At 45.9% G+C, this 17,989-nt stretch overlaps 1 protein-coding gene across 14 annotated transcripts in view; it reads right to left on the bottom strand.

The window, feature by feature from the left end:
• LOC115113578 (tight junction protein ZO-1-like) overlaps positions 1-17,989 on the bottom strand; it is a 179,298-nt gene that overhangs the window by 12,972 nt on the left and 148,337 nt on the right. For 9 of the 14 annotated variants that reach the window (XM_065013035.1, XM_065013032.1, XM_065013039.1 and 6 more), the window contains 6 exons: positions 16,322-16,630; positions 14,296-15,198; positions 13,880-13,962; positions 7,141-7,356; positions 729-838; positions 218-605 (listed from right to left, as the gene is read on the bottom strand). In XM_065013035.1, coding sequence (XP_064869107.1) covers positions 218-605; positions 729-838; positions 7,141-7,356; positions 13,880-13,962; positions 14,296-15,198; positions 16,322-16,630 — 2,009 coding nt within the window. The remainder of the gene's footprint in view (positions 1-217; positions 606-728; positions 839-7,140; positions 7,357-13,879; positions 13,963-14,295; positions 15,199-16,321; positions 16,631-17,989) is intronic. The other 5 variants (XM_065013041.1, XM_065013042.1, XM_065013044.1 and 2 more) reach the window with 2 other exon arrangements.

Below are 17,989 nucleotides of genomic sequence, written 5' to 3'. Positions count from 1 at the left end.
GTATCATTCAGTGTGTCAACTATAGAACTGTAAGACCCATGACCATGTGACTTTCTTTTCTCTAGCCATGCACAGAAACACTCCTCACTCCTGGTGTGTTACTTCCATAATACATGAAGCGAGGCGATAACACTATAATCTATATATTATGACTGAACCCAGTATAGTTCCGCCAGTGGGTAGGTTACCCCTCGGGGGTGATGTTGAATCCTCTCACCTGACGGGGATGGCCTTGGGCACAGCGTTGATGTTGTTGTGCTGGTACTTGGACCTGTTGTCCATGGTGCGTGTGAAGGTGTCGAGGCCTGAGTCCATGTCTGTAGGCTGGGGGGAGATCTGGTGCTTGGCTGGGGCTGTGCTGTTGGCTGGAGCCTTGATGGCTGGGGCCAGGTCTGTTTTGTTGTTGGGCAGCAGGTTGTGGTTGAACTTGGGGCTGTCAAACTTCCTCTCGAAGGGCTTGGCGGAGTTGGTGTAGGGCTTGGGGACGTAGCGGTTGTAGCTGGTATTGGCCGGGGCCTTGGGCTGGTCCTTCATTGCCGTACCGTTCACTGGAGACTTCTCAGGGTAACTCTTCTGGGGTAGGTAGTTGGTCGTGACTGTGTCTGCTTTGGGAGAATCATGGGGATCTGGTAAGTGAGTCACTGTGAGTGTGTGTGAGTATTATATTTCTAGATGAAAATACTGCATGTACAACTAGACTAGTGTGTGTCCTATACAATAGTGCTTACCCTCAGGTGAGGTGGGTTTGGGCAGTATGGCAGGTGGGGCAGCAGGGGTAACCTGGGGAACAGGTTCATATCTCCTCTCCACGGGACTGACCTTCTCCACGGACTCTGCCCTGTAAAAAAACACAAGAGCACATTCAACCAATGTCACAATGATGGCACAAACATATGGGTTTAAGGTAAAGAAGAATTCAGGCCAGGGTTAGAATAACTGATTTTAAATAATGTTTGTCATGTGTACTACTGCAAAAAATCTAGACCTAAACAGTGACACCAGTGACATGCCATGTATCCTCAAGAGGAAGGTTCAATTACTGCAGTTCAGTGAGTCTGTTAGTTTTAATAAAACACAGTGGCTCCATCTAGTTAATTGACTGTATTCATTTACACAGATTGCTTCTCCAAAACACACTTCAAAATATGCTTTCCACTACTAGTGCCAATAAGACCTTACAGTGCAATTGATTAATTACAAAATGGGGCAAATAATGATGCATACATTGCAGCTTTGACATCCAAAGTAGCCTGAACGTCTCTTGAGGCATGTTTTACAGTGGTAAAACACCTTGTAAGAACGGTGAAACCCATTGTTGATAGTTGAAAGAAATTCAGAATAAAAGAATACTGTGATAGTATTTTTCCCTTCCCACTTAATCTTGTATCTTTGGCATGGTCTTTGACTGAGGCGGAGAATGCACACAGTGTGGTACATCAAAGTAACCCTTCTACTGTCGCCCAGAAGGATAACAAAACACAGCTTGCCTTCAAAAATTAGTTTTTCATTTGTCAGCATGGGCCAACCACCAACTCTGTCCTTTCAACTATAAGAGGACAGTTTCCATGGCAGCGTGAATCAAATGTTCCGGTGGTGGTAGTGTGTGTTGCTGAGAGATATACTGTAGTCTAGCTTTAGACCCCAGGAGTAGTGTGTGTATGTAGCTACAGTGGTTCCTCCTTTAAAAGTTGCGTCATACCTTGCGGGCTGCTGCAGCATTCTGTGGCACGTTATTAACTGTCATACATTTTTTCTGTGAATGCAAGTTAGTGCTAAATTTGACCACCAGAGGGCATCTTTGAGAAGCATTCCAAATTGGCATTACCAGAGAATTTAAAACCTTTTTTGTAATAACATAGCATATGGTATTTATTTTAAGAAATGTGGCTTAATTAAGCCAGTACATGTCCAGGCCCGTCTAAAGTTTGCTAGAGAGCATTTGGATGATCCAGAAGAAGATTGGGAGAATGTCATATGGTCAGATGAAACCAAAATATAACTTTTTGGTAAAAACTCAACTCGTCATGTTTGGAGGACAAAGAATGCTGAGTTGCATCCAAAGAACACCATACCTACTGTGAAGCATGGGGGTGGAAACATCATGCTTTGGGGCTGTTTTTCTGCAAAGGGACCAGGACGACTGATCCGTGTAAAGGAAAAAATGAATGGGGCCATGTATCGTGAGATTTTGAGTGAAAACCTCCTTCCATCAGCAAGGGCATTGAAGATGAAACATGGCTGGGTCTTTCAGCATGACAATGATCCCAAACACACCGCCCGGGCAACGAAGGAGTGGCTTCGTAAGAAGCATTTCAAGGTCCTGGAGTGGCCTAGCCAGTCTCCAAATCTCAACCCCATAGAAAATCTTTGGAGGGAGTTGAAAGTCCGTATTGCCCAGCAACAGCCCCAAAACATCACTGCTCTAGAGGAGATCTGGAGGAATGGGCCAAAATACCAGCAACAGTGTGTGAAAACCTTGTGAAGACTTACAGAAAACGTTTGACCTCTGTCATTGCCAACAAAGGGTATATAACAAAGTATTGAGATAAACTTTTGTTATTGACCAAATACTTATTTTCCACCATAATTTGCAAATAAATTCATTAAAAATCCTACAATGTGATTTTCTGGAATTGTTTTCTCTCATTTTGTCTGTCATAGTTGAAGTGTACCTATGATGAAAATTACAGGCTTCTCTCATCTTTTTAAGTGGGAGAACTGGCACAATTGGTGGCTGACTAAATACTTTTTTGCCCCACGGTATTTCTCAACTGTGCTGTGATGCTTCAGAAAATAATTGAACCTTCCTAATCTCATAGATTCTACAGATTGTAAATTAAAAATAAACATTTCGCTAAAATAATTATTATATTATTGATTGATTGACTATGGCTTTTCAAATCACCCAGTATTGCTATCTGTAGCGTTAGTTCTAGGCAAATGTTGCAATTCTTCAGCCATTCCTGGACCTGTGACCAAAAACGAGCTACATATGGACAAAACGAAAATAAATGATCTAATGACTCTGCCTCCTCACAGCAGAATCTGCAGAGCTGGGAAGATTGTATCCCCCCATATATATAACATTCTATTAGTTGCAAGAATTTTGTATAGTAATTTATATTGAAAAATTTAAAGTTTTGAATCCGGCGTTGTTTTGCGTATCAATTGATAAACCATGTGCCATAAAATGGGTACATCGAAAATCTCTTCCCAACTATTTTGCAATTTATATGGCACAGCTGTCAGTTTTTTGGCCCTTAAATGAAATTGGTATATGTTTTTATTTATCACACTTTTCTTTAACCATTTATGTTCTTTAATACATGGCCGACATACAAGTTCCTTACTTTTTCCCCCTTCTACTTGCCTCTTCCATTTTTGTGGTAATGCTGCAATTAATTGGTTGTAATTTTGGGTAGAGCAGACATTTCCATATGTCTGTGTTAGCTGCATGTGTGACATAACTCCACCAGTCCTATTTATGATATCATTCACTAAAATTATACCTTTTTTAAAAATTCTTCTTTTAATCAATTAGTATATTTGAATTCAACCACAATATTTGTTGTACTATTTGTTCCGTCCTTTCAGGTGGATTAAACTGCAATTGCAACCAACTTTCTAAGGCTTGTTTAAAAAATAAAGATATTTTGGAGATGATTTCCTTTTCAAACAACCAAAAGTGAGCTGGTGTAATCTGAATAAAGGGGAAAAGGCCCTTCCTGAATATAGGATGAGACATTCGTACCAATTGACTAGAGAACCCGTTTGGATTTAAGTATAACTTTTGTATGACTGATGCCTTCAGTGAGAGCTCTAATGCTTTAATATTTAATAATTTCTGCCCACCAAATTCATATTCGTTATATAAATAAGCCCTTTTAATTTTATCTGGCTTGCCGTTCCAAATAAAATTGAATATTATTTGTTCATATAATTTAAAAAGCAGGTCACTCGGTGTAGGCAAAACCATAAGCAAATAGGTAAACTGTGATATGACTAAGGAGTTAATCAGGGTGATTTTTCCACAAATAAGACAGGTATTTTCCTTTCCATGGTGGCAAGATCTTATCTATTTTTGCTAACTTTCTATAAAAATGTATTGGAGTGAGATAATTTCTTTCCTTTGAGATTTGTATACCAAGTATGTCCACATCTCCGTCAGACCATTTAATTGGTAAACTACATGGTAATGTAAAATGTGCATTTTTTTGTGATCCAATACGAAATATGGTACATTTATCATAATTTGGTTTTAATCCAGAGTGGATAGCAAAAGTATCTAGATCCTCTAAGAGGCAATGCAGAGACTCCAATTGTGGTTTTAAAAGAAAACATGAATCATCAGCGTATAATGACACCTTAGTTTTTAAGCCACGGATTTCTAATCCCTTAATATTATTGTTTGATATAATTTTAACAGCTAACATTTCGATTGCAATAATAAATAGATATGCCGATAGTGGACAACCTTGTTTTACTCCCCTTGTTTTACTCCAATTTTTTTAAATGGACTGGATCTTTATATGTACCACTTGGGTCCTGTTTCAGTAATAATGATATCAGACCTTCTTGTTGCGTGTCTGATAATCTACTATTTATATAGGAGTGGTTAAAACAAGCCAATAATGGTCCTTTGAGTATACCAAAACAAGTTTTGTATACTTCCACTGGTATGCCATCCAGCCCTGGAGTTTTCCCATCCTTAAAGGCCCCAATTGCCTCAAGCAGTTCCTCCTCAGTAATTTGGCCTTCACATGAGTCTTTCTGTACATATATTAATTTTACATTATTATTAGGAAAAAAATCCATACAATTAGTTTCAGTTAGTGGAGATGGAGGAGCCAGGAATGAAAACATATTCTTAAAGTACTTTACTTCCTCTTTCAAAATATAATTTGGTGAATCATGCGTGACGCCATCATTTGTAACAAGTTTGAATACATTTTTTTTGGTAGCATTTCTATATTGAAGATTGAAAAGGAATTTGGTGCATTTTTCCCCATTTTCCATCCAGTTCGCTTTATTATTATAATATATTACAGTAGATCTTTCTTGAATAAGTTCCTCCATTTCTTTTAGTTTTTCCTCTAACTTATTCTGTGCCTCTATAGTACCGTTTTTATTGCTATCTAACTGTACTGTTTGTCCTTCAATTGGGGGCCTCCCGGGTGGCGCATAGGTTAAGGGCGCTGAACTGCAGCGCCAGCTGTGCCACCAGAGACTCTGGGTTCGCACGCAGGCACTGTCGTAACCGGCCGCGACCGGGAGGTCCGTGGGGCAAGGCACAATTGGCCTAGCGTCGTCCAGGTTAGGGAGGGCTTGGCCGGTAGGGATATCCTTGTCTCATCGCACACCAGCGACTCCTGTGGCGGGCCGGGCGCAGTGCACGCTAACCAAGGTTGCCAGGTGCACTGTGTTTCCTCCGACACATTGGTATGGCTGGCTTCCGGGTTGGATGCGCGCTGTGTTAAGAAGCAGTGCGGCTTGGTTGGGTTGTGTATCGGAGGACGCATGACTTTCAACCTTCGTCTCTCCCGAGACCGTACGGGAGTTGTAGCGATGAGACAAGATAGTAGCTACTAACAATTGGATACCACGAATTTGGGGAGAAAAAGGGGTCAAATTCAAAAAAACAAAAACATATATATTTTTTTGTCATTGGAACCAGTCGATATGATTGGTCATATAAAAACCTTGGGACCTAAATGCATACTGAGTGCTCTAACTCCCCCTTGTGGTGGTCTGAAGAAATGAAGCTGTAACGCTGGGTACCTTTAAGTCCCGCGGCGTAAGCTCGCAACTTTTAAAGGAGGAAACACTAAGATAAAAAGCTTTAGACCCCCATTAGGTTTCTGTCTGGTGAGTGTGCTGCAGGGGAAGAGTAAGCTATTTTCCACCAGAGTATGTGAGCGGAGATGAGCGGTTGAAAAACCTGCTCATCGCTCATGGAGCGGTCCTTTCTAACCGCTCCGCTAAAAAACGCTCCTCAAAAACTGCCACTCCAAATTCGCTCCATTAATTAAAATCACAGTTTAACCAACATCCATCTATTGTTGTGACTACCTGGACCTACCATTTGGTTTGAAAATTGAAAACAAAACCAAATTATTTGAATGAAAAGTATTTTAATAAACAGGAAAGGATGACTGTAAGAAGCGCTTATCAATTCAAATAGGCTACATGTCTTATTAAACAGCATATAAACACGAAATAGGTCAGGAGTCCGACAGGTAGCCAAAAATGTATTATTTAGGCTATATTATTTCAAGGCATTAAGCGCTCAGCACTTAAAAAACATTTTTGTTGCATTAAATCAATTTACTCTATAAATTACACATATAGGCTGTGACTTACTTAGAATTAAATACAAATTAGGTAGCCTAGTGGTTAGAGCATTGGGTCAGTAACCGAAAGGTTGCTGGATCAAATCCCAGAGCTGACAAGGTAAACATCTGTTGTTCTGCCCCTGAACAAGGCAGTTAACCCACTGTTCCCCAGTAGGCCGTCATTGTAACTAAGAATTTGTTCTTAACTGACTTGCCTAGTAGGCCAGTTACTAGGCTAGTCAGCTTGCATCACCCTCTGAGTGATGCTAAACATCCCCAGGCTGGGCAGAGGTGCATCGTTTTCTGTTTTCTGTAGGTAAGCCTAAAGGATTGTAGGTAAAAGAACCCTATCAAAACAGAAAGCTCCTTGGAAGAGGTAATATGCCAGGCCTATTGGGCCAAAATCAATGATTGTATAGATCACGGAAATTAATGAAACTTTTAAGAGATCTGATTTTGAGTTTATAAACACTTTGCTACAATGACACACTTAGCTAGCTATCCACCTCATTCCTTTCTGTTAGCATGTCCACTTAGTAAGTACACCATCATGCTTTATGAAAAGATTTACCATACAGTAGCTAAAGCAAGGGGCTACAGCAGCAGACAAGTAGACAAAAAATGCATGCTGGGACGGGCATGCCCTGAGCTCGTGAAGTGAGCGCTACTGGAGCGGGCGAGAAGGTCGACGCTCCAGTCAAAACGATCCACTCCTCGCTCCGCTCCACTCACATACACCGTCTTCCACCACAGGGATTTGATTTCCTACCACATATCCCAGAGAGAGTGACACGTGGGAGTGAGTTACCTGGGGTAGTTGTATCCGGGATGTGCTTGTGGTTGAGCAGCAGGTTTGGTTGCGATGACAGGTGTTGTCTGAGGGGCCTTGCCTGCGTCTAAGCTTCGCCGGTCAAAGTAGGCCAGCTGTTTCCTATAGTACTCCTCGTCTTCATCTGGATTATAGTGGTTAGAGCGCACTATGTCATCATCGGACACCTCCCGGGGCTTCTGAGGCTCAGGGACTCTGAAGCGAGAGATAAAGAGAGATAGAGATAAAGAAGGGGTGAGAATTAAAATAACATAAACCACACAAAGAAATTCCTCTAAAATATATTGTGGTGTGTTTGTTCCGATCTCTAAATCACTACAATTTACCATATAACAAATCAGACAGAACTACAATGAAAACATCAGCGCTTCAATGATAAACATGTGTACGGGACAGCCTCTGCAACATACGTATATAGTACACTGCTCACAAAAAATAAAGGGAACACTAAAATAACACATCCTAGATCTGAATGAATTAAATATTCTTATTAAATTTTTTTTTCTTTACATAGTTGAATGTGCTGACAACAAAATCACACAAAAATTATCAATGGAAATCAAATTTATCAACCCATGGAGGTCTGGATTTGGAGTCACACTCAAAATTAAAGTGGAAAACCACACTACAGGCTGATCCAATGTCCTTAAAACAAGTCAAAATGAGGCTCAGTAGTGTGTGTGGCCTCCACGTGCCTGTATGACCTCCCTACAACGTCTAGGCATGCTCCTGATGAGGTGGCGGATGGTCTCCTGAGCGATCTCCTCCCAGACCTGGACTAAAGCATCCGCCAACTCCTGGACAGTCTGTGGTGCAACGTGACGTTGGTGGATGGAGCGAGAGATGATGCCCCAGATGTGCTCAATTGGATTCAGGTCTGGGGAACGGGCGGGCCAGTCCATAGCATCAATGCCTTCCTCTTGCAGGAACTGCTGACACACTCCAGCCACATGAGGTATAGCATTGTCTTGCATTAGGAGGAACCCAGGGCCAACCGCACCAGCATATGGTCTCACAAGGGGTCTGAGGATCTCATCTCGGGTACCTAATGGCAGTCAGGCTACCTCTGGCGAGCACACGGAGGGCTGTGCGGCTCCCCAAAGAAATGCCACCCCGCACCATGACTGACCCACCGCCAAACCGGTCATGCTGGAGGATGTTGCAGGCAGCAGAACGTTCTCCACGGCGTCTCCAGACTCTGTCACGTCTGTCACATGTACTCAGTGTAAACCTGCTTTCATCTGTGAAGAGCACAGGGCTCCAGTGGCGAATTTGCCAATCTTGGTGTTCTCTGGCAAATGCCAAACGCCCCCACCTGTGGACGTCGGGCCCTCATACCACCCTCATGGAGTCTGCTTCTGACCGTTTGAGCACACATGCACATTTGTGGCCTGCTGGAGGTCATTTTGCAGGGCTCTGGCAGTGCTCCTCCTTGCACAAAGGCGGAGGTAGCGGTCCTGCTGCTGGGTTGTTGCCCTCCTACGGCCTCCTCCACGTCTCCTGATGTACTGGCCTGTCTCCTGGTAGTGCCTCCACGCTCTGGACAATATGCTGACAGACACAGCAAACCTTCTTGCCACAGCTCGCATTGATGTTCCATCCTGGATGAGCAGCACTACCTGAGCCACTTGTGTGGGTTGTAGATTCCGTCTCATGCTACCACTAGAGTGAAAGCACCACCAGCATTCAAAAGTGACCAAAACATTAGCCAGGAAGCATAGGAACTGAGAAGTGGTCTGTGGTCACCACCTGCAGAACCACTCCTTTGTTGGGGGTGTCTTGCTAATTGCCTATAATTTCCACCTGTTGTCTATTCCATTTGCACAACAGCATGTGAAATTTATCGTCAATCAGTGTTGCTTCCTAAGTGGACAGTTTGATTTCACAGAAGTGTGAATGACTTGGAGTTACATTGTGTTGTTTAAGTGATCCCTTTATTTTTTTTGAGCAGTGTATATTACTGCATCGGTCAGTGTGTGCAGAGTTGGAAGGTAGTTTCTCTTAGTGTCCACCGAGGGGCGCTCCAAGACCAAGAGCAGCAACCAGTAGCACCAGTGAAAGGCAGCGGCATTGATTTACGTAGGTACAATGCTTAACTTGCAAGCCCTACCCAACAGTGCAGTATTCATATAACTAATAATAAAATACAAAAAAACAAGAAATAAGACAGGGAGGCATATACAGGGTACATGTACAATGTGCAGGGATACTGTAGTATTTGAGGTAGATATGAACATGTAGGCAGGGATTAGGACTGGTAGCACGATAAATCATAATAATAGTAAGCAGTATGGCAGCTGCATAAGTGGTGGGTGTGTGCGTAAGTGGTGGGTGTGTGCGTAAGTGGTGGGTGTGTGCGTGTGTATGTTAATGTGAGTGTGCAAGTGTCATGTAAACAGGGGTAATAGTGATCAGTAGAAGGATGAAGGATAAATGGATGTAGTCAGTCACCTACCCATCTCCCTCCCTCCCTCACTCACTCACCTACCTACCTCCCTACCTCACTCACCTACCTACCTCACTTACCTACCTATTTACCTCACTTACCTACCTACCTACCTCACTTACCTACCTACCTACCTCACTCACTCACCCACCCACCCTACCTACTTCACTCACCTACCTACCTACCTACCTACCTACCTACCTACCTACCTACCTCACTCCACTACCTACCTACCTACCTATCTACCTCACTCCACTACCTACCTACCTACCTCACTCAACTACCTACCTACCTACCTCACTCACTCACCTACCTGCCTCACTTACCTACCTACCTACCTACCTACCTACCTTACTCCACTCACTCACCACCTACCTACCTACCTACCTACCTACCTAACTACCTACCTACCACCTACCTACCCACCCACCACCCACCCACCTGCACCCACCTACCCACCTACCTACCCCACCACCCACCCACCCACCTACCCACCCACTCACCTACCCTACCTACTTCCTTCCACCTACATACCCACCTCACCTACCACCCACCTACCTACCTACCCTCACTACCACCTACCCACCCACCCACCCACCTACCCCCCTCATCACTCACCCACCTACCTACCTACCTACCTACCTACCTACCTACCTACCTACCTGCCTCATTCACCTACCTACCTACCCACTCCACCCACTCAACTACCTACCTACCTACCTAACTCACATCACTCACTACCTACCTACCTACCCCACTCCACCTACCCACCCACCCCACCCACCCACCACCCACCCTACCCACCTACCTCACCTACCTACTTCCTTCACCTACCTACCTCCTCACCTACCTACCACCCACCACACCCACCCCCCACCCACCCACCCACCTGCCTCACCCTACCTACCTACCTACCTACCCACCCTGCCTCATTCACCTACCCACCCACCCACCTACCTCACTCCACCACCCACCCACCCACCCACCTACCCACCTCACCTACCTAACCTACCTACCTACCTACCTACCTACCTACTCATTCACCTACCTACCCCACCCACCCACCCACCCACCCACCCACCCACCCTACCCCTCACCACTCACCACCTACCTACCTACTTCCTTCACCTACATACCTACCTACCTCACCTACCTACCTGCCTCACTCACCTACCCACCCACCCACCCACCTACCCACTCAGTCACTCACCTACCTACCTACCTACCTACCTGCCTACCTGCCTCATTCACCTACCTACCTCACTCCACTCACTCAACTACCTACATCACTCACTTACCTACCTACCTCACTCACCTACCCACCCACCCTACCTCACTCACTCACCTACCTACCTACCTACCTACCTACTTCCTTCACCTACCTACCTACCCCACCTCACCTACCTACCTACCTCACTCACCCACCCACCCACCCACCCACCCACCTACCTACCTACCTACCTACCTCACTCACCACCACTACCACTCACCCACCTAACAACCTACCCACCTACCTCACTCCACCACCTACCTACCTACCTACCTACCTACCACTCACCACCTCCACTCACCCACTACCTACCCACTCACTCACCTACCTACCTACCTACCCACCTCACTCACTCACACTCACCACCTACCTACCCACCCACCTACCCACTCAGTCACCACCCACCTACCTACCTACCTACCTACCTACCTACCTCACCTACCTACCTACCTGCCTCATTCACCTACCTACCTACCCACTCCACCCACTCAACTACCTACCACCTACCTACCTACCCACTCACCTACCTACCCACCTACCTCACTCCACTCACCCACCTCACTCACTCACCCACCACCCACCCACCTCACCCACCTACCCACCTACCTACCTACCTTCCTTCACCTACCTACCCACCCCACTTCACCCACCTCACCTACCTCACTCACCCACCCACCCACCTACCTACCTACCTACCTACCTACCTACCTACCTACCTCACTCACTCACTCACCTACCTAACAACCTACCTACCTCACTCACCTACCTACCTACCTACCTCACTCACTCACCTACCTACCTACCTACCTCACTCACTCACTCACCTACCTACCTACCCACCTAACTCACTCACTCACCTACCTACCTCACTCACCCACTCACCTACCTAACCTCACTCACCTACCTACCTACCTACCTACCTACCTAACTCCACTTACTCACCTACCTACCCACCCACCTACCTACCTACCTACCTCACTCACTCACCTACCTACCTACCTCCCAGGCCCCATTGTTGTAGGCCCCATTGTTGTAGGGAGGTGTTGTTGCCTACTCTTACCACCTGGGGTCGACCATCAGGAAGACCAGGATCCAGTTACAGAGGAAGGTGTTCCATCCCAGGGTCCCGAGCTTGGTGACACTCTTGGAGGGCACTATGGTGGGAGAGGGCAGTGTGGTGTGCAATTGATATTGCGTCATCTATGGATCTGTTAGGGTGGTATGCAAATTGGAGTGGGTCCAGGCTATCTGGGATGACGGAGTTCATGTGTGCAATGACCAACCTTTCAAAGCACTTAATTATTACAGATGTGAGTGCTACAGGACGGTAGTTAATGTGGCAGGATACCTTAGAGTTTTGATGAACAGGAATGATGGTAGTCAGCTTGAAACGTGGGGATTACAGACTGGGACAAGGAGAGGTTGAAAATGTCTCTGAAGACACATGCTGCCTTACGCGTGTTGACACACTTAAAAACCTTACTCATGTCAGCCTCAGAGAGAGATCACCCAGTCCTCTGGCTCAGCGGGGGCCCTCATGCTGGGCTCTGTGTTGTTTTTGTCGAAGCATTGATAAAAGGCATTGAGATTGCCTGGTAGAGAGACTTCATTAGGCAGATCACGGCTAGGGCTTCCTTTGTAGTCCATAATTTACTGTAGCCCCTGCCACATGACTCAGAGCCGGTATAATAGGATTCCACCTCGTTTAGATCTTACCCCTTTGCCTGTTCGATAGCTCTGCAGAGGTCGTAGCGGGACTTCTTGTACGCATTCGTGTCCTCGGCCATAGCCTCACGGTTCGCTGCTATAGCCCAGTGAGCAGTAGCTCTGTCCTTTAGCTTAACACGCACCTCTGTGTTAATTCAGGGCTTTAGTTTGGGGAAGCAGCAAACCTTCACTGTGGGGACGATGTCAGCGATGCATTTCCTGATTAGCAAATTCCAGTCAGTGCTAGCAAAGCAGTCCTGTAGAATAGCTTCTGCTCCGGTAGACCATTTTCTATGGAGCACATCATGGGTCTTCCTGTTTGAGCTTTTGTTTGTAAACAGGAAGCAGGAGTGGCGCGGAATTAAAATCACCGGGAACAAGAAAAGCAGCATCCGGGTGCATGGTTTCCTGCTTGTTTATAGCCTCGTACAGTTCATCAAGTGCCAGCTTGTTGTTGTTGTCCTGATGTGGAATATATACAGCAGTCACAATAACAGATGAAAAGTCTCTCGGGAGGTTAAAAGGTCAGCATTTGACCATCAGGTATTTCAAGACGTGAACAATAGGACAAAACTCCCTTCTACTGCGCTAGAGTCTGCACAACATTTGCTGCTGATGAAGAGACTTAGCTCTCCCACTCTAGATTTCCCTGAATCCGATATCCTGTCCGCTCGGTGAATGGAGAATCCATCAAGTATTTTGTCTGAAAGCCATGTTTCAGAAAAACAGAGGATATTGCAGTTACGAGAGTCCCGCTAGAGGTCATCCATCTTATTATCAAGTGGCCAATAGAATGAAGGGAACTGGTGGCTGGTTTTCCTTCGACTCGCCAGGACGGCCACTCTCCTGCCTCCTTTTCGCCGGCGTTTCCTCTTGGGTAGCCCGAAGATTTGGTTGGAGGTACACAAAGAGCCCAGGGCAGATGAGTCAAACTCGTAGTTGAACCCAGAATTGAGTTAAGTAAGAGCCGGTCTGATGTTCAAAAGTATTTGTTGATCATATGTAATGATAGCGGATAGATTTAGTGCCAAAAAAGTAGATAAACATCAAAATAATGGCTAAGTTGGGTCAGAGCACACAAGACGGCAGCCATACAATACAGTACACTGTCATATCTTCAAAAGTCATTTACCTTTCTAAGCCCTATTATCCACTTCAGAGTGGATCACCTGACAGCCCTAACAGACATATCTGGCCCTCAGAGATAAAGCAGCATCTGTTCTGTGGTGTGATGTAGTGTGTGTGTGTGGTGGTGGTGGGGGTTCTCAGGGCTGTACTCCATTATGACTCATTACCTGAACGACTTCTCCTGGTCCAGATTGCTGAGCGAGTTGGCTTTAGGAATGCACACGCCTGGTTTGGTGGGCAGATCTGCTGACTGTGGGAGCAAGATAGAAATGCAAATAAAATTCCTGGAAAAGTAAACCTTTACGGACATCACATGGACCAATCAAATAGAATTAGAAGAGGTCAGGGTCAGGTAACCCTGTGAGCATTACCAGTGCTTAACTTGGACTGAAATAGGTTCTGGTACTCATTTTATGTGCCGCTACTGTTTGCATTTAGGTGCAGGAGCTCCACAATACTTTTGAGCTAATATTCTATAAGAGGAACAGGAGCTCAGGCAGTAGAGCATTTGAGCTCGTGCCCAAGTCAAGCACTCTGAGCTTTACATACGTGCACAAGAGTGAGGTGTTTTCCAGATGCTTACCCTGGGCCCGACGGTGTCTCCTGCCTCCTTGGCTCGGTCCACAGACACAGAGCGCTTGTTCTCAAACATCTTGACCCTGGACAGCACCGACTGGGCCCTTATGGCCGGGTCGTCCTCCAGCTCCACTCTGGGGGGAGGGGGAAGAGGATTGGGGGCTGTAGTGATCACCGTGTCCCCAGGTGAGGGACGGAGAGCCTCTGGTTGTGGTTTGGGTGCGGGCACTGGGGCGTCAAAGTTCATGATGGGTTCATACTGTTGGGATGGGGGCTTGTAGCCTCGGTGCTGTGGTGTTGCCTGGTTGTAGGCAGGACCAGGTCCTGGTCGCTGGGCAGGCTCCCCCTGGTAGTATTGTTTCGGGGGCTCTGGAGAGCGTGTTGCAGGGGGATACGGGTGAGGCTCCTGGTCGTAACGTAGGGGAGTGTAGCCCCCTGGGACGGATGGAGGAGGCTCATCGTAGCGGATGGGTCCTGGTCCTGCTGGCTTGCCGTAGCGAGGTCGTCCGTTGTAGCCCAGCGGGTTCTCATCATAGCGAGGCTGAGGGGGGCTGTCTCGCTCGGGTCCATCTTCATAGGACAGCCGGGGGTCGTAGCCAGGCCCAGGGGGGTGCTGCTGCTGGTGGGGTGGTGGGCCAGAGGTCTGCTGGTTGTATGGAGGCCACTGGTCATCGTAGTGAGGCACGTTTTTCTCGTGGTGCAGTTGAGAGTCGAAGTTACGATACTTTGGTTCCAGGTAGCCACCCCCGTCGTAGCGGTTGGGCGGGTGATCGTAATCTCTGTACGGGTGTTGGTCCTGGTACGGAGGCTGGGACTCGTAGGTCATGGGCGGCCCCATCGCCGGAGACGGCTTTACACCACCTTGGTTCACTCTGACTGGCTCCTCCAGGTAGGGATCCTTCTTGTACATCTGAGGAAATAAACAATGGAAGAAACATATGGTGAGTAATGGGACAAGAGCAACCAGTAGCACACATCCAATAAATAAATGTGCTTATAAATATAAGAATCAAGTGACAGAAGGCAACGTAGAATATTAAAACAGAAGATTAATAATGGCTGAAGGAGGAAGCAGAGAGAGGAAGCAGGGAGACCTGAAATAGAGACACTCAGAGGTAGGGGTTAAAGGTCAGGTCAAACAGAATGCAGGTCTGAATGTCAGATCAGAGCAGCCAATACACACAGGAGCTCTCAATATATACACAACATACCACTTTTGTTTAAACAGCAACCCAAAAACAAAACAAACAAAGTAGATACAAAACAAAATAAAAACTATATCTTGATAACATTACAAGCCAAATGAAAATACTGCATGTCCCCCCGCACAACGTAAACCCTACTAAAAACCATGGCATTTGAAAAGTAGCCATTGAACAAAAAAGTCATAATTTACTTGAACTTCATGGGATGTTTAAAAGCCATAAAATGTATACTCCACAGTTGGAGCGGAATGGCTACATTTCAAATTCAGGGAATAAAATGTCCATAAAACATCCCAAATACTGATTGATGACTTGAAGAGAATGTCGCCAAATAATATATTATTTGATATTTATTTATTCGATATAATTAAAATGGCCCATTCAATCAACCAGTACACCACTATCATCAGTTCTACTGCTACGTTTAAACAGAAGAGAAACCAACTGAAACATGTTGTAGCCATGCAAAGAGGGTAAGCAACAGTGAGAGCCTCAGGTTCTTCGCTGCTCTTCTCTATATAGGTACCACACCAATGCAGCAATCAGTCTATATTCTCTCTTTCTCTCTCTCTCTCTCTCTCTCTCTCTCTCTCTCTCTCTCTCTCTCTCTCTCTCTCTCTCTCTCTCTCTCTCTCTCTCTCTCTCTTTCTCTCTCTCTTTCTCTCTCTCTCTTTCTCTCTCTCTCTCTCAGACGCACACAGTGGACAGCGGGCAAGCATGCAAGAGTGAAAGGAAAGCGTGGCGGGCGGTACACAGGCAGGCAGCGACAGGCCACAGCAGACCGACAGCGGGGTCGGCCGGGCCAGGCCATGTCCAGACGATGGGTACCTGTGGTTCTGAACTGGGCGGTCCGGATTGTAGGGGTTCGGGTTCGAGCGTTGGGGCCGGGGCCAGGGGCTGAGCTAGATCAGGGGTGGGCATCCTAAGCCTGTCAGCCTCGGGGCCGGGGCCTGGGTTGGGTTTGCTCTGGGGAGCAGCGATAGTGCCAAGGCTTAAACCATGGCTCAAACCCGCTACACCATTTACAGTTTTGTTGACAGCAGGGGGCGCTGCCTCTGTCTCAGCCAGTAACACAGGCTGCTCAGGCTGCTGGGGGAGGATAGGCATGGTGGCCGGAACAGCCTCTGCTTTCTCATTCTGTGAAGTGGTTCAGAAACGTTTAATACACGGTGCTACTGCACGAGGGAGATACACCCTCACTAATGTTAACGTTACAGCGTAACACAGCCTGCTCTGTACCTCCTCCACCGACCGACTCAGTAACTCACCATCCTCGGACCAAATTCAACTGATGGCTTTAGATGATCAATCTGCCACGTAAGAATTCGTAACAGGACAAAGTTTCTGTTGTTTATGTTGTCTGATTGGACTTTAATTCTAGATTACAGTACAATGTTTTCCTTTTCTTTTTTTCTCTTTTACACATCAGAAGACAAACGTTTCGTGTATATCATAACGGCCGAATTGACCCAGATAAATACATTTACAGCAATACGTGGTTAACACTGACATTTCCAGCATGCACATAATACTTTCCTGTGTCACGGTATCAGTCCGAATCACAAGTGAAACAACAAGGAAGAGCACATAGGTGGGTACCGATACAGACACTTGACAGACATAAAACTTTGTCTCCTCAGTGAGAACATCAACATCAACAAAAACAGGCACACTAACGCAGGTCGTGAACACTGATTATAACAGTCACATTAACGCAGGTTGTGAATACTGATTATAACAGTCACACTAACGCAGGTCGTGAACACTGATTATAACAGTCACACTAACGCAGGTCGTGAATACTGATTATAAGTCACACTAACACAGGTCGTGAACACTGATTATAACAGTCACACTAACGCAGGTCGTGAACACTGATTATAACAGTCACACTAACGCAGGTCGTGATCACTGATTATAACAGTCACACTAACGCAGGTCGTGAACACTGATTATAACAGTCACACTAACGCAGGTCGTGAACACCGATTATAACAGTCACACTAACGCAGGTCGTGAACACCGATTATAACAGTCACACTAACACAGGTCGTGAATACTGATTATAACAGTCACACTAACACAGGTCGTGAATACTGATTATAAAAGTCACACTAACACAGGTCGTGAACACTGATTATAACAGTCACACTAACACAGGTCGTGAATACTGATTATAACAGTCACACTAATGCAGGTCGTGAACACTGGTTATAACAGTCACACTAACGCATGTGGTGAACACTGGTTATAACAGTCACACTGACGCAGGTCGTGAATACTGATTATAACAGTCACACTAACACAGGTCGTGAACACTGATTATAACAGTCACACTGACGCAGGTCGTGAATACTGATTATAACAGTCACACTAACACAGGTCGTGAACACTGATTATAACAGTCACACTAACACAGGTCGTGAACACTGATTATAACAGTCACACTAACACAGGTCGTGAACACTGATTATAACAGTCACACTAACACAGGTC

The sequence above is a fragment of the Oncorhynchus nerka genome, linkage group LG28, assembly GCF_034236695.1.
Source record: "Oncorhynchus nerka isolate Pitt River linkage group LG28, Oner_Uvic_2.0, whole genome shotgun sequence".
Classification (NCBI taxonomy): Eukaryota; Metazoa; Chordata; class Actinopteri; order Salmoniformes; family Salmonidae; genus Oncorhynchus; species Oncorhynchus nerka.
Note: the sequence above shows the minus strand (reverse complement) of the source record. Positions and strands in the feature narration are given on the sequence as shown.